At 48.4% G+C, this 26,318-nt stretch overlaps 1 protein-coding gene across 11 annotated transcripts in view; it reads left to right on the top strand.

The window, feature by feature from the left end:
• Positions 1-26,318, top strand: part of SYNE2 (spectrin repeat containing nuclear envelope protein 2) — a 289,020-nt gene that overhangs the window by 159,213 nt on the left and 103,489 nt on the right. For 9 of the 11 annotated variants that reach the window (XM_044435613.1, XM_044435615.1, XM_044435608.1 and 6 more), the window contains 11 exons: positions 69-194; positions 766-948; positions 1,903-2,034; positions 7,311-7,493; positions 9,304-9,378; positions 11,596-11,709; positions 12,860-13,090; positions 18,776-18,958; positions 22,246-22,374; positions 22,718-22,830; positions 24,833-24,968. In XM_044435613.1, the coding sequence (XP_044291548.1) occupies positions 69-194; positions 766-948; positions 1,903-2,034; positions 7,311-7,493; positions 9,304-9,378; positions 11,596-11,709; positions 12,860-13,090; positions 18,776-18,958; positions 22,246-22,374; positions 22,718-22,830; positions 24,833-24,968 (1,605 nt within the window). The remainder of the gene's footprint in view (positions 1-68; positions 195-765; positions 949-1,902; positions 2,035-7,310; positions 7,494-9,303; positions 9,379-11,595; positions 11,710-12,859; positions 13,091-18,775; positions 18,959-22,245; positions 22,375-22,717; positions 22,831-24,832; positions 24,969-26,318) is intronic. The other 2 variants (XM_044435616.1, XM_044435614.1) reach the window with 2 other exon arrangements.

Here is a 26,318-nt window from a genome sequence, read left to right as displayed (position 1 = left end):
CTTCTGTCCGCTTTTCATGGGCTTTGGTGAGGAATCCACAGATCATCTGAGCCTTTCTGTAAATGTAGGATGTGGAAGCTGTTGAATCCGAAGTGAAAGCAATGGAGAAGAACGTTGAGAAAATTAAGTCCATCCTGTCCCCTTCAGAAGACACCCTTGATTTTTCTCCTGAGGAGCATCTGAAACATGGGCAGGTGAGCGAGTTCATGGCAAAATTGATGGAGGGCACAGTCCTTTGGATATTTTGGCAGGAAAAATTCCTCCAGCTCCCGGCATTCTCCAGCCACCCGTGCTGGCCGAGAGTTGCAAAAAAATTTTGCATGTTAAGTCATGCATAGGATCGCACTCTGAATACATAAACATGGAAACGTTTGTTTGTTTAATTTCTTTACTGCTCAAAGACTGAAGCTCTCTGCTCTCTGGGCAGTTTACGACACACAAAAATAAAATGGAAACAGAAATAAAAGATTTGATTACAAAATTTAAAACCAAATGTAAAACTAATGTAAAAAGTTTCAATTGTAAGATTGGCCTGTAACCCAACCAAAGCCTCCAAACTAACTAAATGCCCTACAGCAGAGGACATCCCCTGGCGCCAAAAAGATATTAAAGTTGGGCCTCAATGGAGAGCTTGTTCCATGACTGGGGGCCACCACTGGGAAGGCCCTTCTTCTTGCCACCAGTCAAGCCTCCCATGGTTGTATACTGGCTGCTGTAGGCTCCAAGCTTTCTATCATGTTATTGCTTCCGTGCCTTTTGCCTTAGGTTATATTGGCCCACATCCATCCCATGCAAAAAACACTGGCTGACTTACAACGCTTTAAAGAAACCCTGCGGCTACCAGGCATGAAACCGCAACCCCTCTCCGTCTTCCAAAGGACAAAGCAACTCTTGAAAGAGCTGAAGACTTTAGAGAGAATCACTGTGGAACAAAATGCTCTGCTCGAGGTAAAAATGAATCCTGTGTCGGCAGCCGAACGAAGAGCAAAGCTGGTCATTTTGATTCTCTGGAAAAGATTGTGATGAAAGGAAAAGAATTTGCCTGGCTGACAGGTCTATGCCTCGTTTGAGCAATCAACCCCAAGTGTAAATGTATTCATTTATTCCACAAAAAGCTGGAAGTGTTTGACTTGGGAGGCCCCCTAGTTCAGCCTCCTGCTCAGTGCAGGATGCAGCTGTGGTGTTCCGGACAGGTGGCTTCCACTGGTGCGCAGCTCTTGCTGGTAGCAGAGTCCCCCTCTTGGCACCAGGCTCTGCATCCCCAGCTTTTTCCACTATTTGGGATACGGAGCTGGTCTCCAGACCCTTCACCATCCTGCTCTCTGCTCTCTGGACATGCTTCAGTTTGTTTCTTCCTAAAAAGCACCCAAATTCGACATCTCTTTTGAGAGGGATCTAAACCACCGTTGCAAGTCACATGCTCACATGCCTTCCTTGTGCTGCTTCTTGTCATCACTGCTGCTTAATGCCATTGATTCAGTAATAATAATAATAATAATAATAATAATAATAATAATAATAGTATTCTTCTTGGGCTATATATCCACAACAGCAAATGTATGGTTTCTGAATCAGGAGTGGAAGGTCATAGATGACCTTTCGGGAAAATGCCTCTCCTACTTAGCGCTAAAGTGCACCCATCCACTAAAAGACAGAATACTCAGAAAAACAGAATATCTTTTTGAATACACCAAGGGTGTGATTTGCTACAAAAGCAGTTTAACATGTTCATTCGATGGGAAAGAAGAACCTTCACAAGCTGTTATAGTTTCTCCAGTGCACTGAATTCTCTCCTTGCGGCCTGCATAGGTGTGGGCGGAAGGGTGTGGGTTGTGGATGTAAATGGTTGTGTATCCAACTATCCGCTTTAAAGCAGCTAATGGTAACTATTGTTTTCTGCAGCCCATTGTGAAAGAGATGGGAGAAAGTGAGCAGGAAATTGACTTTCTGAAGCAGCGCCTGTTTCCAAAGAGCGACTCGGATGACCTGTCTACTGAAAACCCCTGGCCGGATCAGGCTGCCTCTCAGCCAGAGGTCAGGTTTACCTCGTTGTTTTCCAGCCTCCCTCTGTAACAGAAATCATATTTTTATAGCTTTTCTCTCCTTCAGAGTTCTCCCCCGTGATTTTCCTCACAACAACCCTGTGAGGTAGGGACTGGCCTGAGGGTCACCCAGTGAGTTTGGTTGCTCAGTGCAGATTTGAGACTGGGTCTCCCAGTGCTGTCCCAGCAACCCCACGGTGCCAGCGTCAGAGCAGCCTCTGTCCCAACCTAGCCTCTCGTCTTTGTTCAGGCTCTGCTCACTGCTGCTCTGGTTTCGAAGTAGCCCAGATGCCACCATGGCTGGCTGTGAAGGCACCTCCTGGTGGCCCAGTCATTCCGGTGCTCCCTGAGCCCTGCCTCTCCCATGTGCCTTGTCCACGCCAGAGGGGTCTTGAGCATTCTGGTCCCATGCGCTAACATGAAAAGGAGCTGCTGTGTCAGACCAAAGTCCTTGCTAGTCCAGCTGTCTGATCTCACAGTGGCCAGCCAGATGTGCCTGCAGGAACAGGCAAGCAGGACGCAACTGCAAGGGCTGCCTTCCACTCCTGCACTGTCATACCTCTGATACAGGAGGTGGCACAGAGCCATGAGGACTAGTAGCTTCTGATCGTCTTCTCAGTGAATTTGTATAAAGCCATCCAGCACTACTTTCTTTCTGCATGTGAGTTCCATAGCTTAAGTATTATTAGTATTAGTTGTTGTTAATTCTTTATTTCATTTCTTTACCACTCCTTAGCTGAAGCTCTCTGGGTGGTTAACATCCAAGTTTAATTTGTTTCTGATTTTGTTTAAAATCCAGCTGCTAAGCAGCAATATAGAGGAAATTGTTTTTCAAAACAATAGTTTATTCTTAGGACAAAGAAAGGAATAGGAGAAAAGATGGGATTCTACAGCCTCTTCCTAGGGGTGCCAGCAAACCTGCCCTTTAGCTAATGAGGCTGTCAGTTACAGGACCTCTGTGTTTTAGCTCTTCAAATGTTATGCTCCAGGAAGTTCAGCAAAGGCGCATTCTAAGCAGTAAAGTCAGAATGTGCCCTGGAAGGAAGGATGCGAAAGCAGAAGGTAACCATTAGCGGGGAATCATCAGGATGACGGCCAGTAAAAAGCGGGGTCCCCCAGGGCTCTGTCCTGGTGCCGATCCTGTTTAATCTTTTCATTAACGACATGGAAGAAGGGGTGAAGAGTCTGCTGATCAAATTCACAGACGACACTAAAACTGGAGCAGTGGCCACAACTGAGGAGCAGGTATTCCAGATCCAAAAGGATCTGGACAGACTATGGAAGCGGGCAGGAGACAACAGGATGGCGTTCAATGTGGATAAGTGCAAGGTCTTGCACTTGGGGCATAGGAATAGGTGTCATAAGTACAGGTTAGGTGACAAGTGGCTGGAGAGCAGCACTTGTGAAAGGGACCTCGGGGTGCTGGTTGACTGCAGGCTAAACATGAGCCAGCAGTGTGATGCGGTGGTCAAGAGGGCGAATGCCACCCTTGGTTGCATAGCCAGAAGTGTGGCTTCTAGATCAAGAGAGGTATTATTACCACTCTACACGACTCTGGTGCGCCCGCAATTGGAGTATTGTGTTCAGTTTTGGGCCCCTCATTACAGAAAGGATATAGCCAGGTTGGAGTCAGTGCAGCGTAGGGCCACAAGGTTGGTGGCCGGTTTGCAGGGGATGCCGTATGAGGCAAGACTGAGGGAACTGGGTCTCTTCAGCCTGGAGAAGAGGAGACTCAGAGGGGATCTGTTGGCGAAATACAGGTATGTGAGGGGATGTCACATGGAGATGGGTAGAGACCTGTTCTCCCCTGCAGGGGAAGGCAGAACGCGCTCCAACGGAGCAAAGCTCAGGGAGCCAAGGTTCCGTTTGGATGCCAGGAAGCGCTTCCTGACAGTTAGGACCCCGAAGGTAGGGAATGGGCTTCCCTGAGAGGTCATTGAGGCCCCATCGGTGCGGGTGTTCAAGGATAGGCTGGATGTCCACATGGTGGGCATGTCGTGAGCGGAGCTGGCTGGTGCCGGAGGTCAGACTAGATGTCCCGGGAGACCCCTGCTGACATGCTCTGTTTCTATGTTTCTATTTGTCCTGCATCACTCTCAATTCAGCTTCATGGCTGAGACCTGGGGCGGGGCATTCGGACACTGCGTCCCTTGAGCCTGGCAGCATCCGCTTCCTGCTGTGCACGCAGGCAGAGAGGGCCCAGCTCCCAATGGTGGTGTTAGCAGCTGGGAAAAATCAGAAGTCCTGCTGTGATTGAGCTGTTATGCTTGCCTGGAAGCACCACGGGTTACATCAAGGACACCCCTATACATATGAAAAGCACAGCTTGTATGCCTGGAACCTAGTGGAACACATGAGGCAACAATGCAATGCAGCTGCCAAAAGGGCAAATGCTATTTTGGGATGCATTAACAGAAGTATTACTTCCAAATCACGAGAAGTAGTAGTTTCTCTATACTCCTCACTACTCAGATCTCACCTGGAATATTGTGTCCAGTTCTGGCCACCGAGAGTTAAGAAAGATGTAGGTAAATTAGAAAGGGTCCAGAGGAGGGCTACAAAAATGATCCAGGGTTTGGGAACACTGCCCTGTGAGGAGAGACTGAGAGAACTGGGCATGTTCAGCCTTGAGAAGGGAAGACTGAGGGGGGACATGATATCCTTGTATAAGGACCTCAAAGGCTGTCACAAAGAGGAAGGTCAAGATCTCTTCTTGCTGATGCCAGAGTGTAGGACACAGAATAATCAAGTCAAGTTGCGACAACCCAGATTCAGGCTGGACTTCAGGAAAAGCTTCCTCGCTGTCAGAGCAATACGGCAGTGGGACCAGCTGCCTGGAGAGGTGGTGGGCTCTCCCACACTGGGGACTTTCAGAAAGAACTTGGACAGCCATCTGAGTGGGATGGTGTCACGTGGTGTCCTGCAACAGCAGGGGTCAGACCCAATGGCCTTCATGGCCCCTTCTAACTCTGCTATTCTGTGATTCTATGATTCTACATGATTGGGTTGGTCATGGTTGTCTGCTTTTACGATTTGCAGGGCCAAACTGGCATGGTCTTCTCTGTATTTTTCCTGTTCATGGGTCTCTGTGCCTGGCTTCAGTGGTTCATTCTAGAGCGTGGCAAGCAGGCGCTTGTGCTGTGGTCGTGTGTATTCCCTGGCTTCTCCCTCACCTTCTTAGTTGCCTGCCATATAAATTAACTAGAACCACCCAGAGCGCTAATTGCTCCAGTTTGAATCTAGCCTGCCAGAACTTAATTGCATGCTAGGCTCAAACTGTAAACAGTGCAAAGGTTGGTTCTAGGAGGGGTGAGAAGAAGACACTTCAGAGAAGGTGGTGCAGTTGTTGGTTCTTGTTTTTTTGACAGCGATATATTTAAAAGCAAACAAAAGAGCGCTGTCTTCACTAAAGCTAAGGATAGAATTTTGGGTATGATTCATCCCCACTTATGGACAGCTGCTTTGAAAAAAATGTAGTGATTGTGGAAAGGCCTGAGTCCAAAATGCTTTGTTCGCAAAACTGCTAAATGTGTTACATTAAAACCTGCTGGAGTTTGGGAAGGTTGACAAAGGAAGGAACATTTTCCATTAAAATTGACAAAGACTGCAGTATTAGATGGACGCACCAGGAGGCAATTCTCCAGGAAGCCTCCTTTGGTCTTCAGAGAACACTTGCTTAGAATTCCGGTGCCCATGTGTGCAATCTGAGTGCGCATTTGGGGCCAGGCAACAGTTCTACAATTTCCCTTCTCCAGGTGCACAGATATTACATTGGTAATCTTAGACCTGCTTCACACACACACCCTGCAATCTGGGAGCCAATTATCTACTTATTTGTCTATCGTTATCTACCTATTGGCAGATGTCCGCTGGGTGGTTTCCAGTCATAAAAACCAAGCCAATGCAATAGCAACCAAAACAATAAATGCAGCCATGCAAGTATTAAATATTAAAATATGTTAAAGAGGCGACAGCAAAGTTAATAATCCAAGCAACAGGTTCAAAATTAATTGCCTGTTGAAAGAGGAAGATCTTAACTGGATGTTTAAACACAGACGCTGGCTGAGTTCACACATCACAACAAGCAACACTGTGTGGTTTCTGCAGTGTGCGTTTGCTGGCTTGGATGTACCTGATGGACAGTCAAGTGATCTCTCTGTAGCATGGTTTCCACCTTCCTTGTTCAGTCCTTGTGATGTTGGCATGTATCCCATGTGCCTGAAATTCAATCCCACGCTGGAAGGCTGGAGAAACTCCTGCAGCAGCAGCAGCTGTTTTCAGGGGACTTTGTTGTACCCATATACCAGGGAACCCATGATAGGCTCAGATGACTGGAAAAACCACGGTGAAGTGTGGAAACCCTAGAACAGACCATTGTTTTTTAACTGTGGTTTCTGGAAACCAAACGTACCCTGCTGAAATGCAGCGTTCGGGTGACACAACAGACCATCCTGTGCAAGAAGCCACTATGTCACGGCTTGCCAGGCCATGCAGACTTGGCTCAGTGAGATCCTAGTTCTGCAAGCACCCCCGCCAGGGCGAGAGAGGCCCGTTCGGGTGAGAGGAATCCCGTCCAGCAGCCCACGGTTCCGGTTTACCTCCTGCAGCCATTTGGCCTTGCTGCATGAGCGGCATCTGTACCAAATGCGAATAAAGGGAGGTGCCAGTTTTTAAACCGTGATGGCAGAAAGCTGGGTGATGATTTGTCATGCATCCACACTAGTGCCTTTGGTTCTCTGAATTTCATTAGCGTGGGCAACACCTGCAATATGCATGGCACAAAGCCCTAATTAACATGCCTAATTAGCAGGGTGCTAGGTTGAAGTACACCTACCTACACCCAAATGATCAGTTCCATCTAAGCCTTTGAAAAACAGAACACAAACCGCTTCCAGGGTTGCAAAAGTGATATTGTAGCAGTTTGCTTTACCCAGAGGAAAGTATGAGCAAGCTGCATTCTGTCTGGTGCACAAACAGCTCCTGAACATTCGCCTTCCAGGAGTTTCCTTCCCACAACCCGGCAAGCCCACTGCATTTCCTGCCCAGCTATGGCCTGCTGTAGATGTATTTGGAAGGCCTTGATGTTCCCGCTGGGCCTCTTGCTCTGGTTTTCAGCAGCGCTGGGGAAACTCTTTGGCACCCGAAAGAGGGCTAAAGGCAACCTTGCAGTTCTTGCTCCAGTAAGACGGTGCAAACCCTTTGCTGTCTCCCTCCCTTTTGCACCTCCGCGCCATGGAAAATCTCATCTGAGCCACTGTTGTTCTTTAGGGCAAAGAAATGGAAAAAATCAAAGAGCGGCTTGCCTTCTTGTGCCAAAGGAAAGACGATCTTCTCACAACCATGAAGAATTCTTTGGTGAAGCTTCACCAGCGGCAAGAAGGACCAGAACCGGAGGACGAGGCTTTGGAATCGCAAGTGGTGGAGGAGAGTCGAAGTGGGGGTGACTGGCAGGTAGGTGGAAAGCTGAGTCCCTCTGCGTGCATGAGGACATTTTGCTAGGTCAATTTAGGCGGCAACTGTGCATTACCAGAGACTCAAAATTGCCACCAAAAATGGTTTTCCCTGGGTTGATTGCATCCCTGATCTTGATCAACGTATTTTATTTATGTATAAGTTTTTATATTACCAAACTTATTGGTACTGTAAGTTTTTAGTACCAATACAAAGTCTCTGGATGGCTTGCAAAAAATGTAAAACAAAGCAACATAACAACAACAACACACAACACTGCATCTAGCAGCACTTACCGTGCAGAGTGGCGTCATTGTGATCTACCTTCTCCTACTCCATACCAGGGCTTTCTAGTTGACTTGTCACCTGCACAGGTACCGTATTTTTCCCTGTATAAGACGATACATTTCCTTAAAAACATTTACCTAAAAATGGAGGGGCGTCTTATACATGGGGGGGCCAAGAGGAGAACCGCGTGCATGCGCACGGGGGGGGGTGGGGTGGCTGGTGGGGGGGGGGGGGCAGCGAGGCGGTGCGCATGCGGCAGCAGCTTGCTCTCTCAGATTGGTAGGAAAAGTGGGGGGTGTCCTATAGATGGAAAAATACGGTACATCTGTCAAGAACCGGTGAGGGCCTTTCTGTGGTAGTTCCCTGCCATTGTTATTCTCCCACCCACTGTAGTGTCCCAGGTACCATCGTTGATGGTGGTTTTGTGCCTATTGAAAATGCATTAGTTTACTCAGGTGTTGGCTGATTTCCATCGTAGGTTTTTTTTTTGTCTGTTTGTGTTTGATTTTAGTTGCTTTTTTAATTAATTGTGTGCAATGCCCCTTTATAGGATAATGAAAGGAGGCATATAAATATTTAAACGAATAGGAACATGGTCTGGTAGAGGGTAAGACACATCTGTTATCACATGTTATACTTTATACACCTTACAGGGGTTTAGGGGAAGAGCTGGGCAAATACAGATTTTGGAGAAAGACTGCAAAATTGCAACATTCCGTGTTGGATATGCTAGTTGTATTCTGATGGACGGTGTCTTTTAAAATTCCAAATTCCTTTATTTGGAAGGATTGCTGAGTGTTTATTCATTGTAACTGCAAACTCTGAATGAAAAAGAAGAGTTATTTTACACAACCAGAATTTAGTACTTGTTGTCAAGGACTGTGACCCAAATGCAATCGTCTCCATCCTGATGTCCTCCAGCTGTTTTAGACTTCAATTCCTTCAATTCCCATCAGCCCAAGCCAGCATGGATAATGGCAAGGAATCCTGGGAGTTGTCGTCTGAAACAGCTGGTGGGCACCAGCTTTGGAAAGGAAACATCAGGGCACCAGTTGCAAGGTGATCTAGACTGGTTTCTTTTAATCTGAATTCCTCAGGTCATTCACAGTTCTGATCTCTGTGGAATTCTGCCCACGTTAAACACTCTTTAAGTCCTGTTGATCAGTAGGAAAATGAGAAAGAAGCATCATTAAGCAATAAAATGGCATAAAATAAAAAAACCAATTAGAGCAACTACAGAATAAAACCAGAATCAAGTCAGTAGCAGAGGATGTGTGCAATGCAAAGACCTGAAAAAGCAGTAGCATGTTTTTAAATCCGAGGGACGAAGGAACCTCAGAAAATAAAAAGGGCTTAACTTTCACGTTGGCAAGGTCACACTCACAGAATTTACCTGGACTGATTGGAGCTTCACTCTCATGAGAAACTGGCAGTGCATTAAACTTTAAGGAGGACAGAAAAAAAGACGGTCCTTTTTGCTGCAACAAATAATGGGGGTAATATTTCTCCGTGTGCTCCGCAGCCCAAAAAGCGAGGGTCGCTGTCTCTTCTGCCCTCCTTGGTTGAAGAAGCTGAAGACAGCTCGTTGCACAATGAAGTGAGTATAACAGGGTTTGGTGGCATTAACATTTCCAGTAGGATATGGTGTATTGTGAATTTGTCCAGGGCAGATTCTTCACAGTAGGATTCATCATGGCAAGAACTGTATATTAGTTGTATTGGATACCAGAAAAAATTTAGCAACATGATTAGATTTTCCTTACTTTCCTCCTGTGTGGCAGATGTTGGTTCCAGCATGAATATAAATACATATTATATCAACCTTTTAACCTGAAGGGGTTTTTTAAATACTTTCAGCAGCAGCAAAACACAGTGCCTCTTTTGGGAGTGTTTGGCTGGGGCAGAGTGTGCTGCAAAAGCAGCTTAAAGTCTTTGTCCATTCGGAGTGAGAACGCTAACCCAGTACGAGTTGCCTTCGCTCTTCATTGGCTTCTTAGCGTTGTCCTGTGGGCAACTCGGTTGTACCACTGTCTCATCACACCCGTTTCAGATGGACTGCCGAGAACACAATCAAGTCACGGGGGGCGGGGGCAAAGAAGGTGCAGCATCAGCAGAACCTGATCACGGGGGGAAATACCTAATAAAGAAGATGAAAGGGAGGAGAAAGAAGCATTTCAGAGCTCTGGAAACACCAGTTTGTACATGAAGCAGGTGCAGGCAAACGGGTGCTTGGTTCATGCTGGGGGAAGCCCCCAGTGGCGGGAGTGCCCCCTCTTGTAGGGGGAGGCGCTTGAGCTGCTCCCTGGCTGGCCAGCACAGGGGGCCACCTTGGTCTCCCCCCTGCTAGGATGCTCCTTCCCTGAGGCAGGGGTGCAGCTTTCCAGGGGCCCCTCCATCTCTGACCGACCCCTGGCGTCCAGTGTCACAACTCTTTAGGTCCAGCGAAGATCAGAGGCAAAGAGATCCCCTAGTCGGGATTCTCCGACATCTGACTCGGGGCTGTGGTAGGAATCTGGGAACTCTTTAGGTCCAGCGAAGATCAGAGGCAAAGAGATCCCCTAGTCGGGATTCTCCGACATCTGACTCGGGGCTGTGGAAAACCAACAGAGTGACCAAAAGAAGTGGAGGATCTTGCTTCGTATCTCGGTTGCCACAGGGACCAGGAGCAGGTTCCTGCTTTTTAATGTCCTTGTGGCTTAAGAGGAACCAGAATTAAGCCTAGATCGTATGAGCCACCCTAAAAAATTACCAAGACAGCTGGCAAAATATGAAGAAGGCAAAACAGGATTCTGAGGAAATCAGGCCTTCTTCATCCTCATCATCAGCTGCTGATTACTACTACTACTACCTTTATATCCTGCTTTTTCCCCTCTTGTGAGGAATGCGGGGCAGGCAGCTTACATAGTCCTCCTCCACGCCATTGTATCCCCACAACAACGACCCTGTGAGGGAGATTAGGCTAAGAGGCAGTGATTGGCTCAGAGTCACCCTGTCAGCTTCATGGCCAAGTCACGGACTAGAACCCAGATCTCCTGCATCCCAGTCCAGCCCTTTAACCGTTACACCACCTTGGCACTATTTATTTTATTTATTTATTTAAAACTTTTCTATGCCGGCCCCATCGCAACAAAGCCTCGGGGCGGCTCACAAAAATACATAAATACATACATAAATAATAATAATATAACAATTAAAGAAAAAATGTTTAAAAACCCCCCGGTGCATTCTCGGCTAAAAAATTTAAAATCCTAATTAATTCAATAATTTAACAATTAAAATAAGTTTTAAATCAAAAGGTCTTAGCCTGGCGCCAAAAAACAAATAACGACGGCACCGGGCTAAACAGCAGTTCAAGAAAGTTTGGGCAGCATGAAGTCCAGAACAGTTCAGGCCTTTCAGCTGCATGTGAATAAAGAGCTGTACCTCAGAATGGGAAGGGAAGTAGAGGTGAAAACGGCGAGCATCAGAGGGGGTCGGCACATCCGAGGAAGGAGGAAACAGGTGCAGGAAGGTTGGACGGGATGCAAAGCTCTGAAATGGACAAAGCGACGTCATGCGGACTTGATATTCCCAGTCCGTGGGTCATGTCACTGTCACTACTCTCAGCCTCCCCAAGCCTCAGACTGTCCCAGGGACCACCAAGTAGTGATCATAAATGAAGATCCCTTGATAGTTTTGCTTCCAGTGCCTGCATTTGGCTGCAGAATGACCACCTCCAGAATGGAGAGGTGTCGCATCTTTGAAGGGTTTCTAGCAACAGAAGGCTGTATCAAAAGGTCGTTTTCCCTGTCTCTCCGTCTTCTTCTCCTCTCAGGAGGTCGGTGCCCATGTGCGCAAGGCCGTTTGTGATAAACCTGGTCAGCAGCTTGCTTTGTCGTCTCCGCAGAAAGCAGAACACAACGAGGAGCTTCTTGGCTTTTGGAGTGGGGTAGGCATGCTCATGGTTAGGCTATTAAAATGAATGGGTTGCCAGGTTGGTTTGTGTGCTGCCTACAGAAAAATAATAAGATTAAAACAGTCTCCCCTAATTGGGTTCCTGCCAGTGTGTCGGACTACAACTCCCATTATCCCCAGCCAGCATGGCTCCCGATGAAGACTTTAAGGTCGAGGCCAGAATATTTGTGAGCAGGTGCTTCACCAGGCCCCCAAGCTGTGAATTAGATGGCTTTAAAAGGGGTTTGACCAAGTCAGCCAAGTCCATGCCTGGGTCAGGTATCCCGGGAGAGGGGTGAGGTGACCGACTGTCCCGCAGACTGGGCACATTCCACAGTTGCGAGTCGCACTCCAACCCCCTCGCACTGCAACATCTGGCTGCCAGTCCTACCTGTCCACTTTGCTCCATGTTCCGGCAGTGACAAGCCGCACCGAAGAGCAGTTTTGGGAAGCACAGGCAATGTGCTTTGTGGAAGTACAGACAACATGGGGGCAGGGAAGAAACCCATCCGGGGTGTGTGTGTGTGCGTGCGCGCGCACGTGCACACACTAAAGCGGCCCAAGGCTGAGCACACACACTGGTTAAATAATGCTGGTTGACTGATGGTGGGCGGGAAACGGAGAGGAGCTTGCAGGTCCTGCTTGTCAAAACTAAACTAGTTTTTAAAAAAGGCGATCTGGTCTGACAGCTGCAGAGCTAGAATGCTCTCACTCTCTTTCTGCCCCTCTCTTTTCTTTGGGTAAGAGTTGTGTGCTTTTTATTTAAGCCTAAATTCCAATTCAGCGCATAAGCAGCGCATAACCTTACCCAGTGGCTCACGTATCCTTCTCTGAAGTGCAGCACCTGGAATCTCAACTTTCATGCCGCAGAAAAACATCGCCTGGAATGCCCCCTTGGGAGAGCCGCTTAATGAGCTCTGAGTCAGCCAGCTTCCTGTGTGCGCTCAGGTCTACCTGTCTCAATGCAAATCGGGTGCTAAGAAACCTGTTGCACCAGGTCACGTGGCTTGGCTAGCAGCCGGGCTGACGTTTTCTCTCTCCTCCTAATCCACCAATGAACCGGAGAGCGCGGGCTCCCACTGCCTTTGGAGCGCCAGTTAATTGCTTTGTGACTTACGCTTCTCCCTGTACTCTTTCTCCTTCAGGGCAGGCCCCCGGTCGGAGCCACAAACCCTGCCCAGGGCTTGTGGGGAGCGCAGGGCGACTCCGAGGCAGCTGCCGGGCCTGGCCCGGGGCCCACACAGGTCCTGCATGCATGCCAGGCGCGGCTTGCTGAGCTGGAGCTGTGGCTAGACCGAGCTCGGGAGTCCCTGGGGTCAGAAGCCCACACCCGCCAAATGCAACAGACGGTGGAAGAGCACCTAGCTTTGTGCCAGGTAAGCCGAAGTGGCCAATGCCTGCTAAACCAGTCACCTTTCCCTGCTGTTGAGGCGTGTCCACAGAGCAGCTGCCGCTCTCTCAGGGCTCTTGCCAGTGCCCTTCGCGACGCTGCCCTGGTAAACACTGGCCCCACCCACCGGGCTCAGGATAGAGTGACGATCAGGGGGCGCTTCCCTAGCATTTTAACTTAGCTGCTGCCTGCAAAACCCAGAGCAGCAGGAGCAATTGGATTTATTTACAAAAAGTGTAAACTGCTATTAAAAGAAAATCCTGACTAAAGAACAGCTAAAAATTAGAAATGAATGGGTATATTTAAAATCATTAAAATCAAGCTATCAGAAGAAAACTGAGGCTGGGCAAATACCGATGTCTTTAAGCAGACACCAACGAGAAGCAATGCTGGGACTGGCTTCCAATCAGCTGCAAGGGAGTTTGCCAGAAAGAGCACCGGTGCATGAAGGATGCTAGGAAAAAGGTCCCACAATTCCCAGCGGGCCCCAACTTGCTGGGGCATGCTGGGAGCTATTTCTTGTGTCCAAACATGAGTAAGATGGCACTAGAAATGGCATTTCTCCAGGCACACTATAAACGGACTGAAAGTTTACATGGAACCACTTAGGGGCACCGTGTCAGAGGAACCTCAGTCCTGCGGCCAAATCTATCCCAGTCTGGAATTCCAGGGTTCCCCAGATAGCCACGCCCCTTTTCCTTCGATGACCAGCCTTTGGGAGTTTCCTGGCTTTTGTGCAATGCCCTCCTCCCATCTCTGGAAGGGTGCAATGCCTCTTTAAAGGCTTAGTGTGGTGTGGTGGTTAAGAGCATGGGACTGGAACTCAGAGGATCCGGGTTCTAGTCCCCACTCGGCCATGGAGCCAACTGGGTGACTTTGGGCCAGTCACAGACTCTCAGCCCAACCTACCTCACAGGGTTGTTGTGGGGATAAGATGGAGGAGGAGAATGATGTAAGCTGCCTTGAGTCCTTTGAGGAAAAAGGCAGGATATAAATCGAAAAATAAATAGTTCTGCCAATAAAAGGTTAGGGTACAATTCTATGCATATTTGGTAAGGGGGAAATAGCTCTGCCATTCCTAGTATTCTGGGACCTGTAGACCTTGGTTCTGCCTAACCACACATAGGAATGAGTAAGGAAGAGAAGTAGTGTACAGATTACGGGACATGTTCTGCCTGAACACGTACAGGATTATGCCCCAAAGGCACAACATGTGGGTATTTTGCATTCTTTGTCATTCTGGCCCCTTTTAGAGTAAAGGAAGTATGATCCTGGCAGCTGAACTTTCAATTCCTTTCCCGAGCATGGCGTTTGCCCTTTTCACAGCAGCTCCGTATTGGACCGACATTCCATCAAGCGTCCCACCACTAAGATCTCTCTCTTGCTCAGTCACTGCTAGTTCAACGCCCATCAGAGTGCATGTGAAGTTGGGTTTTGGCCCCAGCGAGCCTTACTCCACCCTTGCTCACATTGAGCTGCATTTGCCATTTTGGTGCCGGTTTTCCCACCCTTTGGAGTGCCATTCAAGACTTTTTGGGTTTAACCATCCCAAATAGTTTTGTGTCATCAGCAAGCCTGGCCGCTTCACTGCTTATTCTAATTCCAGGTCATTAATGAGTAGGTTGGAAAGCAGTGGTCCTAATACAGACCCCCATGGGACTCCACTAGTGGCATCCCTCCGTTGGGAGAAATTAGCATTTATTCCCACCCTCCATCTTCTGTTCTTTAACCTGTTAGGGGTCCGTAAAAGGACCCTCCCCCCTGCTTTTTATTCCACGACAGCTTAATTTGCTCAGGAGCCTTTGGGGAGAGACGTTGTCAAAAGCCTTTTGGAATTCCAAATAAACAATTTATTGTAAGCCATCCAAAATGTTTGTAGGGGACGGGATAGAAAAGCTTTTAATAAATGTGTACTGGATCGCCCCACTGCTTATTGACACTCTCAGAGTACTTCAGTAGGTGAGACAGGCCTTCTCCTTGCGGAAGCAATGCTGATTCCCCTCTGTCAGGACTTATCCCTCTATATACTTACTGAATCTATCTTTTATAACACTTTCAACTTATTTATCCAGAACAGATGTTAAGCTAACCGGCCTACAATTCTCCGGATTCCCCCGGATCCCTTTTTAAAACTTGGTGTTACATTGGCCATTCTCCAGCCCTCTGGTGCAAAGGCATAGGGAGATGGGGATGAAGTAAATATTTTGGTAAGAAGGTCAGCAGTTCTGTATTTGAACTGTTTAAAAACCCTAGGGCGGATACCATCTGGGCCTGGTGTTTTACTGGCTTTCAGTTTGTCAATAAGGCTGAGAATTTCATCTTTTGTCACTACTTAATGCCTCTTCCAGAATACACAAGTTCTTAAGAAAACATCAGGGACAGGTTTCTGCTCCGTATCCTGTGCTGTGAAGACCCATGAAAAGAATTCAGCTTCTCTGCAATCTCCTTCTCCCTTTCAGTTCCATTTTCATCCAGTGGCCCATCTGCCTCTCTAGCTGGTTTCTTTCTTCTGATATATTTAAATAATTCTTTATGCTTAGCCTTTATGTTGTCAGAGATGTGCTCCTCAAACGGGTTCTTTGCTTCTCTCATTGTCTGCTTGTGTCCTCTTTGTGCAGGTTGGTGTTCTCTTTTGCTTTCTCAACTTGGGACAAGGACAAGATAGGAGGTGGGCAGGAAAGCAGAACGGGTTGGAAAACAGGAATTTCTTGCTTTCTTCCTTGCATCTTTGATTGCATTCTCTGCTGTAAATGTAGACCACTGAGGTGTTTTTCTCTGTTTCGCCCTCATTGTGCTTCATTCCTGTCCCTTCTGTCCAACACAGTTTCCGCCGCTCATTCTTCAAGCCAGGCGATGCTCCAGTCAGGATCTTTCACTGGCTTTTCTCTACCCAATTGCATCCACCGGAAACTGCTCAGCCCTTCCTTCTAAGTTTTGCCGGGCCTTCCTTTTATCTTCTGGCCATACCTTCTGAGATACCTTGCTCCGTCACCTCCAGCCCATCTCTTGCTACCATTCTCGGCCACCCAGAGGTATTCTGCTCCCAGACTACCTTCTGTCAGCCCAGAACTCTCTCCCAGAACACATGGCGCCATCTCTCTTTCTCTCCGTGCTTCAGGCTCCTTCTCCAAAGCCATTTGTTAAAGCTTTCACTTCATTTATTTGTATTGGTTGTATATTGTTTTATATTTGTAACAATTGTTTATTTGTTTTTGATTTTAATGTTTGTAAGCTGTCCTGAGATGCTGCACACAGAAGACAGCATATAAAAGTTTTAAATATTTTTATTTATTTATTTATTTATTTATTTGGAATTTTTGTATGCCATCCTATTTGCATAAGCCTCGGGATGGCTTCCAACATATAAATAAATATCTATACAAATACATACATATAAAATCTGGAAACATCCTGGCTCAATAATTTAAAACCAATAAATAAAATCAACAATTCTTAAAATATTGTTTAAATAAAAAGGTCTTGGCCTGGCGCCTAAAAACAAATAACGACGGCTCCAGGCGGACCTCTCTGGGGAGCGCATTCCATGGGTTGGGTGCCACCACAGAGAAGGCCCTCCTCCGGGAACTCTGTCTCCTAATATCTTTCACGGAGGGTTCCCAGAGGAGGGCCTCTGCCGCTAATCTCAAGGGGTGGGAGGGCAAATATGGACGCAGGCGTTCCTTTAGATAATAATAATAATGATAATATAATAATAATATTAATATTAATAAATAGACCAGCTTACCCCAACCTGGTGCCGTCCCGATGTGTTGGACTGTACCGCACAGCATGGCCATTGGAGGCACACGATGGGGGAAATTTGGCAGAATCCTCAGTCAAGACAAACAGCACAATCTGCTCATTTTCACTCCACGATACGTTCCTCCTAACCCAGGAGGACTTGTACTCGAGGGGGTCCCACTAATGTGGAGTGAGTGCATTTGTGTTTAGTCTTAAAAGTATAGAATGTTTGAGTTGGAAGGGATTGTGGAGGCCATCCAGAGCAAGCCCCTGCCCAGTGCAGGAATTTGCTACGACTGCATCCCTGCAAGATGGCCGGCCAGCCTTTGCTAAAATACCTCCAGAGAAGGAGACCCAAGCATCTCCAAGGTACTCTGTTCTTGGTCGAAGAGTTCCTACCATCAGGAGAGACCTCCTAACAGGAAGCCAAAACGTGTTTCCTTTCCCTTTCCACACACTAGTTTTGTCTTCCCAGCTGGAGCAGCAAAGAATATGCCTTCTCCATCATCCGCACGATAGAGCTTGCGATTTTCTGCAGGTAGTGCTCATTTCCCCCCTCCTCCCCAGTTAAATGAACCCAGCTATTTCTACCTGTCCGCGAAAGGTTTGTTTTCATTCCATTGCCTCCTCTGGACTTACTTCACTCTGTCAATGGCCTTCTTGAAAAGTGGCACTCATCTCCTGTGGGCCCTGCTATACCTTTTTCTCCCCTTTTCCTCCCTCCCTCCCTCCTTCCCTCCCTCGAATTCATCCTCTCTTCCTGATACCTCCCCTATTGTTGGCATATAAACTGTAAGCTCCTTGAGGGCAGGGGTCTTTCTTTTGGGGTTTATGTTACTTTGTAAAGTGATGAAAATGCAGGTGACTGTGAAGGTCCATTAAGGGAAACAGACGGGGGAAGCCTTAACTGTAGGCTTGAAGAAAGAAGTGAGAAGGCTTTTGTGTGCTCACCGCAGCTCTTGATCAGGTTATATGTGAAGAAAAATGACAGATGGGTGGTAGAGAGGAAATAGAAAGCAATGTTGCCCAATAAAATGGGGTGGGAAGGGCCCAGCCCAGCCCAGCCTGCTGCATGGAACCGTCATGGGATCAGACGAAGGGGAGGAAAAATATCAAAAGACTCCTACAACAGCCAGAAGAGTTTTTACATTTTTCATGGCACAAACCTTCATGGAGCTACCGGGTTCTCTGTTGCTTTTGCTGCAAAGGACTTAAGGTGGCCTCTCCTCGAAAACAGGCTTCTGGGATGGACCGTGATCCATTTTTGTGGTGGAAGCGGTGTGCAAAAAAGTGGCTGTAGCAGGCAGACATCCTCTAGGAATTACGGAGCAGGAATTGGTGACTGGGACCAGAACCAAGCCCACAGGTCCTTTCACACAGAGAACTGGTTAGAGAGCTAGTGTGGTGTGGTAGTTAAGTGTGTTGAACTGGGACTGGGGAGTCATGGAAGTCCCTGGATGACTTTGACCAGTCACTGGCTCTCAGTCAGACCTACCTTGCAGGGTTGTTGTGAAGATAGCATGAGAACAGTCATGTACTCCCGTTGGGATTGCAAATGGTATGGTATATGGTATTCTTCTGTCTGTTTTAGGGATTGTTGTAAACTGCTCAGAGAGCTTCAGCTGTTGGGCAGTATAGAAGTGAAAAGCAGAAGAACAAGATGGAGAGGAAGATGATTGCAAAGACATTGATGATGATGCATGAAAGTTTGAAATGATCTCTAGAAATACATGCCTATTTATGCAAATAGCTAGTGGTTTAACAAAATATTCTCCATACTCCAAAAGGAAAAAATGGTCACTTCTTGATTTACTCTCCCAGCCCTTGTAGTTGCCAGTCCTGCCCTGAGAGATGAGTCCAAGTGAGCGAAAGAATAAATAAATGAGCCGCAATCAGTAACCATTAATGATTAACTTCTTGACTTCCCCAGGTCATGTTGTCTGAGATTGAACAGAAGGTGGTCTGTCTCTTGGAGGACTGCAAAGACCGGCCCGCCAGCGACGGCCCTGGGCTCCAGCAAGAGGCCGAGAGCCTTTCTGCAAAGCTGAAGGATGTGAGGTGCAACTTGGAAAAGGTGCAAGGGATGCTGCAGGACAAGCACTCGGAAGGACAGGTGAAGGAAAGCCACCCAAAACTGGGCCGCCGTGAGAGTCGGCACTGCCTCTGGGGGAAGGGTGTGTGTGTGTGTGTGCGCGCGCGTGCGCCATGCATCTGCCACAGTTACAGGCTGAACTGTGTGGCCATGCAAATACTACCCCTGACAGCACGTGCAAGTTTCTTTGGCTTGAACATCTCCTGACCCAAGAAGCTGCAGTTCTATGGGGGGATTGGCCCTCCTGAGATGTTTCTGTCCCGCTGATTTGCGTGCGTACATGCGATTTTGCACGGCAGAGGGAGAGTGATAAGAAGCCTGAGAAGGGAGGCGTGGGAGCTGCCCCGTGCGTTTGACTCCTTGCCGTGCCTAAAAGCAGCCGGGGGGGGGGGCACCGGCTGAGTAGGTCGGCACGTGGAGAATGCCCCCCTTGGCCAAGGCCGGCTCTGGCCTGCTTGAAGGAGGCAGTGGTGAGAGCCATGTTGGAAAATCTTTCCCTTCTCGGTGGCTGCCCCAAAGCTCTGGTCCCAAGAGGATGAGATTGGTGCCCCCCCACATTAGTTTTCAGGGACAGGTGAAACTCCTCTGTTCTGGCAGACCTTCGGCAGTAGTTTGGCCCTGTGGGACTGCACTGGACTCCTCTTGTTGTCTTTATTGCTTTTACTGTTTGATTGGCTTCATTGCTGTTTTAATTTTGGTATTCCCGTCATTTTAATCTCTGGCTTTGCCTCTTCCCTAAGTCTGCCTCACACTGAGCATTCACATGAGTGTCCCGCAGGAAGTGAGTTCGACCAGAGTTCTGCTTACACACGTGCGACTTGCAGGCTTTGCGTGCTTTGTGCAAAGAGTTGCGTCCTTTGAGTATTTTGCACAAAGGAGGATCTGCTTTGTGGCCTTTGCACAAAGGAGCTGCTAGCATCCCCAAACATCTGCAGGCTTGTTCTCAGCTCCAGCTGCTTCCTGACTGCAGCCAAGTGTGGGAAAGGATCCAGCGAGCAAAGAGTGCCAGATGCTTTGCACCTCAGTTAATATTCCAGCTGATTTAATTTCATCTGCAACTTGTGTGTGTTTTTATTAGTGTTTGGAACATGGGTCACTGACCTCCTCACTGGGATCCATTTCTCGAATCCATCATTCCGAGGAAAACTGCTTCTCTGCCGTGAGAGCCAGTGTCTATGTCATGGCTGATTCAAGGCCACAAGTGGGACCAGCAAAATACGTTGTAGCATCAGGCACTGCTGTTCAAGGGTGCAGGCCTGCCCTTTTGCAGGATGCTCCAACCTGGATCACGCCAAAGGCCTCACTTGTTCGGCCTCCCATTTCTGACCACATGCCTCGAGTGGAACTACACAAGCAGGTTACGGGCACATCCCCCTGCCCATGATCCCCAGCACCTGGTTGCACAGGTTCTGATACTGAAGGGAGCACATAACCCTGGATAGCCTTCTTCCCCAGGCATGTGTCCAAACCTCTTTGAAAGCCACACAGACCTTTGCCCTGTGGCAGTGAGTTCCATAGTTTACCTCTGTGCTGTGGGAAGAGCCCTTCCTTTTATCTATCCTGAATCTCCAACTATTTGGCTAGATTGAATGGCTCTATTGGGCTATAGAAGCAGGAGAGAAATCTTTGGACCTCCTTCCACCCACACGACAATTAATGGTTATTCCGTACCTAGTAAGCATATTTAATCTTCCTGGACCTGTGTTAGCCTTCCTCTTTTCAAAATCTCCTTTTCTTAAGAATTTTCGCAAGTCACGGCTTTCTCCCAAGCCGGTTAAGACCTCCTTCTTGAGCACAGATGGTGTCATTCTGGCTACATAATGATCCTTGCTCAGGAGAACACGTTTGCTGTTTGTTGCAAAAGCCAACACTTTTAGAAAGCCGTGACAGGTATGCCCATTTCAGACTAGTTTTGGGCGGGCTTAAATGTGTTGGATAGATGTGCGCTGACTGCAAAAAAGAGAGAAAAGCCTTTTTATAAGGAGCAGAAAAGTTCCATTGTGTAAAAAAGTCAGGGATGAGCACAATTGAATTGGAATGTCAACACTTGGCCATCCGACCCACCTCCTCGGTACCTATAATTACGTGCTCGTAAGAGCTTGTAATGGGATTTAGTGCTCGGAAGAATGCTTTCCCTTACACTTAGATTGCATGGCTTTGGCAACGCGCTTGATAACTTATTCATGGCAAGAATAGGAACAATTACAAAAGCTGTTGTGAAGACATTTTTATAAATGCTTTGTGGAAAGCACTCTGGAAAGGCGCCATGCGGGTACTTCTTGGCTCCTGGTGGAGCGTGTTTGAGGCAGCCGGGAAAGGATGTGCAGGCACCCCCTCTTTCCTCCAAGTCACCCAGAAACCCGCCCCCGACAGTGATGGATAAATAGGCCAATTCGCTCTTCCTGGGCAAAGTTGGCCACACCGGAGGAGGGCACCGAAACAGTGGGCAAACTGGAGCCTACTGGATGTTTTGGGCTGTGCCTCCCATCCTATAGCCTGAAGTGCCGGATCCTGCTTACTCTTGGAAGCTAAGCTGGGTCAGGTCTGGCTGAAATCTGGATGGGGGACTTAAATGTGAACCACCCAGAGAGATTCAGCAGTGGGTGATATAGAAATGTAATAAAAATGATCAGCCCTGGCCAGCTGAGCCAGAGGCCAAGATTTCGGGAATTGTGTACCTCAGAACACCTGGAGGAGACCAGGTTGCCTGTCTTCATAGGCAGAGATTTGGGTAGCAAAGGCAGGCTGGAAAATGAGGTATGCTAGAAATGTGGTGAGCCAGTGTGGTGCAGTGGTGATGAGCGCGGGACTGGGACCCAAGTGATCTGGGTTCTAGTCCCTGCTCAGCCATGGGGTGCCTTTGGGCCACTCGCAGACTCTCAGCCCAGCCTACCTCATGGGGTTGTTGTTGTGAAGATAAGATGGTGAGCAGGAAGCAGAGAATGATCTAAGCCGCTCTGAGGCCTCTAAATAGAAAAAAAGGCAGGATATCGATGTAATAAATAAATATGGATTCCCAGCCCCATGTTTTCTGCATGGCGTGAATGCATTCAGTGGGGCGGGCAGACAAGAAGGGGTGGTGGCAGGAGGGACGAGGGCTTACCTATCACTTCCGTCCTTTCCCTGGGAGGTCCTCTCCCCTCCATGCCAAGCCAGCTGGGAGAGAAGTGGCCGAAGGGGGGCGGTGATGGAATTATGGGGAGAAATCCGAACCCCGTGATACGAGACCAGCTTGAGCGGCACAGGTGCCCATCTTCAGACTGTGGCAAGCTTCTTCTGAGGAGTTCTCTTGCTTGGCCTCTTTACAGCTGATCTCTGAAGAAAAGCTCTCCGAGAAGGCCCCACCGGCTCCTCATTTTGACCTCTCCAACGTATTTCCACCTATTACTTCCGACCGGCTTCTGCCCAGCAGGCTGAATGGGTTACAGCAGCAGCAGGTACTTTCTCCCTTCGCCCCACTATTACGTGGCCAATTTTTGCCGCATGTGGTTCTGCCTTACTTAATTGCGCCACTGCCTCTGAGACACGGTTGTGGCCTGGAATCGGCCTTCTGGCGCTATTGTGTTCCTCTGACTGGCACAATTCTGGGCTGCTGTGAAAACGTGCCCGCAATTCTCTCCTCTGATGGTGGCCCAGCAAATCAGCAACTTAGTCCTGATCCTCCTGACACGGGGGTGGGGGGGCTGCTGCTGCACTTGGGCATATAAGCGTGGGCGTGGGAGGGGGCGTCCCACCTCCTCACCCTTTCAGCTTTCCTCTGTCTTCGTTCCTGGCTTACAGGATCTGCTCCTCAAGCTGTCTGAACAAAGCAACCTCATTGACTTCATTGAGGTGTATGTGGAGAAGACCCAGCCGCCCCCCGGGGAGCGCCCCCTGCTGGGGTCGCAAGCAAGGTACATGGGGGCAACACTGCCCCAGAGCGTGGTGGTGCGTCGCTGCCGGGCTTTGGGGAGGGTTCTGACTGGTTCTTGCAAAGGGTGCGAAGAGAAGAGGCACGGGGAGGGGCACTCAGAGCTCCTCCCCCTCCCTGCCCTTTTGGTGTTCCTTGCTTTATGGCATTCATGCTGCAACTTCATATGAGAGGCTTCAGCTGGACGCTGCACGGCCGCACCAGCTGCGCAGGAACATGCAGGGAAATTACATGGTATGTGATATCCTCGTGTTAGGATTTTCCCAGCCCTGCTTCGGCCCTGCAGTGTCATCCTGGCCTGCTGAGATGTTAGCAAAAGAGCAGGGCAGACACAACCAGGCGGCAGCTTTCAGTGGTAATCGTAGTGAGTCTCTAGATTGCCTAGTTTGGGCTTCGGAGGAAAAAGGGATAAAAAATGCAAGGGGTTTTTTAATGGGGGAGGGATTAAAATAAGTTTTTCCTCTGGTTCAATACCCGTCCCAACTCCTGATGACAGCATCTCAGGAACAAATTCTCTTGTGGAAAACGTCTAATTTTGAATAAAATGTTCTTTGACTCCCATATGTTTGCAAACTGCCAACTAGAATTGCTAACCGGAAGCTGTAGGAGAGCAGTGGCAAGAGTTGAGTGTAACAGCAAAACCCCATGCGTGTTTACTCAGAAGTAAGTGCCAGTATGTCCAAAGGGGGCTACTCCATAAGTAACCTGCAGTCTAAAAGTGAGAAGAACATTCTGAAATGCACTAAGATATTGAGGGTTTTGTGCTCTTCCAAGGGCCACCCACAAAAATATGCTTCTCCCACCAACTGCTGGGTAGGGCAGGAATAACGACATTGTGATGGGTTTGGCAGCAGGAACTGTGGGATTATTCAGTAGATTGCAATTATGCAGAGAATCGGGGGCATCTAAGACCACTGAAATGAATGACTAAGCATGCTAAAATTTCCTGCATTGGGTCCCCTGGCTGTCTCTGATCTGCAGGCGTTTCTTAGATAACAATATTCTGTTGGAGCTACTCTCCGATAGACACTTAGGGTACAACCCAGTGGGTACAGCCCACAGCTCTCCAAACCTGTAGGATTGCGGGCATCCCATTGCCAGCAGAAGAAGTGCCAGGGCAAAGACTACTGCCAGTTTTGGCCCTCAAAGTCTCGAAAGGAGGGCAGGCCGAGGTGCCCCTGGGGTGTATCCTATCCTGGCAAACCTCCTCCTCTGTCCCCACCAGGTTGAGGTTGGTCTTGCGACCTCGGAGCTGCAGCCGGCGGAGAAAGAAGCACGCCTGCTGCGAGGAGGCCCAGCCCCAACCTCAGCACATTTTGGAGGCTGGAGCTGGGATGCCCAGTTTTCCTATAATGGCCAGACGAGGTTTACTGGTGTAGGATTGTGCCTTTAAGCCATGGGACTGACTTCTAAGCCAACTGTAGCTGTACAATGTGGAGCGTCCGAAACAGACTTTCTTCCTCCAGAATCAGAGTTAGGCTAAACCACTCCCAGAATGTGACGAGTTTGTTCCTTGCAGCTGTTCCTCTTGCTTCCCAGAGGAACCTTCATAGCCGCTGCAAACAACAAAATGAAGCGTAAGCAGGGCCTTTGGTTTGGCCCAGCCAGCAAGGCTATTCCAATATATTTTTTTTTCTTATTTATTATATTCCCTTCATGTCTTACACAAAATCTTCATATCTTACAATCCGAAAGCCAGTGCACCACAAACTATAATGTAGCAATGTGAAATCAAGCTAAAAATAAGACAGCAAAGCATTCTGGGTGCAAGTGTGCACACCTTTAGGCAGGAAAAAGGTCTGCTATTCCCAGCATGGCTGGCTGGGGAATGAATGCTGGGAATTAGAGGACTTCCTTCTAGCGAAACTGCACAGAATTGCGAGTTAAATACACGCAATTTTCTTGTCAGCCGTTCCAATGACACATGTCGGTTTTCCGTCCCCATTATTTTTTCTCTGGACAATGGCGGTATGATGCAAATCCAGTCACGAGATGCCCAGCTCGGGGAACGCATCCCTCGTTGAGAGCCTGAAGGATCAGACCGGGGACAAGTGGCAATATTTGCGGGAAGAGCTGCTGCTCAAGACGAGTCCCCCTCACGGGCACTTGGCTGAACCTCAAGTAAGTCCATCGCACTTGTGCCGGTGCAGCTGATTGGTTCATTTGCAGGGCCATGAAGGAGGGGACGTCGCACAAGCCCCCTCCTGCCTTAAAATTAAAAGGGAATGGCGCTTTTTTCCCTTTAAAAAATTGTATGCGTGCAGAGCAGGTGCAGTATTTTCTATGCAATTTTTGACATTAAATGTTACTTTGACAGCTCGAGTCCTGCGACAACATTGCGATAGTGTTCTGTCCTAAGTTTTTCCAGGGGAAGGAAGGCCTTTCAGTGGACAAAAGGATCCCATCACCCCAAAGCTTCTATATAAGCTCATGTGCAAATGCACAATGTATATCTGAATAATTGTGCCAGTATATATGGTGGCAATCTGGAGACCGTGTATGTAGATTCTACACATGCAGAGCATTGGGTTAATAACCATACAAGGGACAGGTTGACCATTCGTAATCTGAATGCATGTGAGCTGAATGCAATGTGTGAGCGTTTTTCCCTCCATCTGCTGACAAGAATGGCATTCAGGAGAGGGGGAGCTTGAACTGCCTCATTTTTCTCTCTCCATCGTATCATCAGCAGCATTGGCCCGTGCCAAGTTCTACAAAGCCCAACTCCAATCTCCTTCCAGTTCAGTTGGCAAGCCATGGTTGTAGTTGTTGTTGTCTTTCTTTGCACAGCAAAATCCTCAAAGACCTTCATGAGCATTTCCCTCCAGAGGAATAGATGGGTTGTGTGCATCTTTGAAAAGCACACTTTCCTCTGCCATTGATTAAAGGGCATATGTGTACATTCCCCAAAAGCAAGCCTTTTTCATGTTCATGCATTATGCTCCCGAACACTTTTTTTGTTTGCAACTCACATTGCAGGCTCAGAAATGTTCGGACTTTGACCCTGGATTGTGTCAGAGTCCATGCTCAGTCGCGAAGGCGCCAACTGAGTAACGCCACGTGAAAACCCAAACCAAAACAAATTTCTCGTGTTCCCCTAGCCCTCCCCACCTCCAGCCACGCGCTGCAGGATTCAGCATCCACAACAGGAAGTCTGCTGCTGTGGGTTCCCTGTGCAGTGTAGAACCCAGACATCCATGCAGGGTTCTCAGTTGCCCAGGGAGCCAGCCCAGGTTCCGTGCGGCAGCCGTTCGCCTTGCAACGAGCAGAGGGCAGCGGAGGCAGCGAGATGGGCGTGGTGGGCGAGGAAGGACCAGCCAGCATCCTTCCGCTCCCGCTAATTCTGTCTGGAGGACACAGCCCACACAAGGCTATTCTTGAACCCAGGGGCGTTGCTAAGCACTTCAAGGCATAATCCGATGCAAGATTAGACAGAAGTCCTGCATCTCATAGAACTCTCCTGGCAGGGAA

The sequence above is a fragment of the Varanus komodoensis genome, unplaced genomic scaffold, assembly GCF_004798865.1.
Source record: "Varanus komodoensis strain SLA01 unplaced genomic scaffold, ASM479886v1 scaffold3, whole genome shotgun sequence".
Taxonomy (NCBI): domain Eukaryota; kingdom Metazoa; phylum Chordata; class Lepidosauria; order Squamata; family Varanidae; genus Varanus; species Varanus komodoensis.
This window is presented reverse-complemented; position numbering and strand designations above follow the sequence as displayed.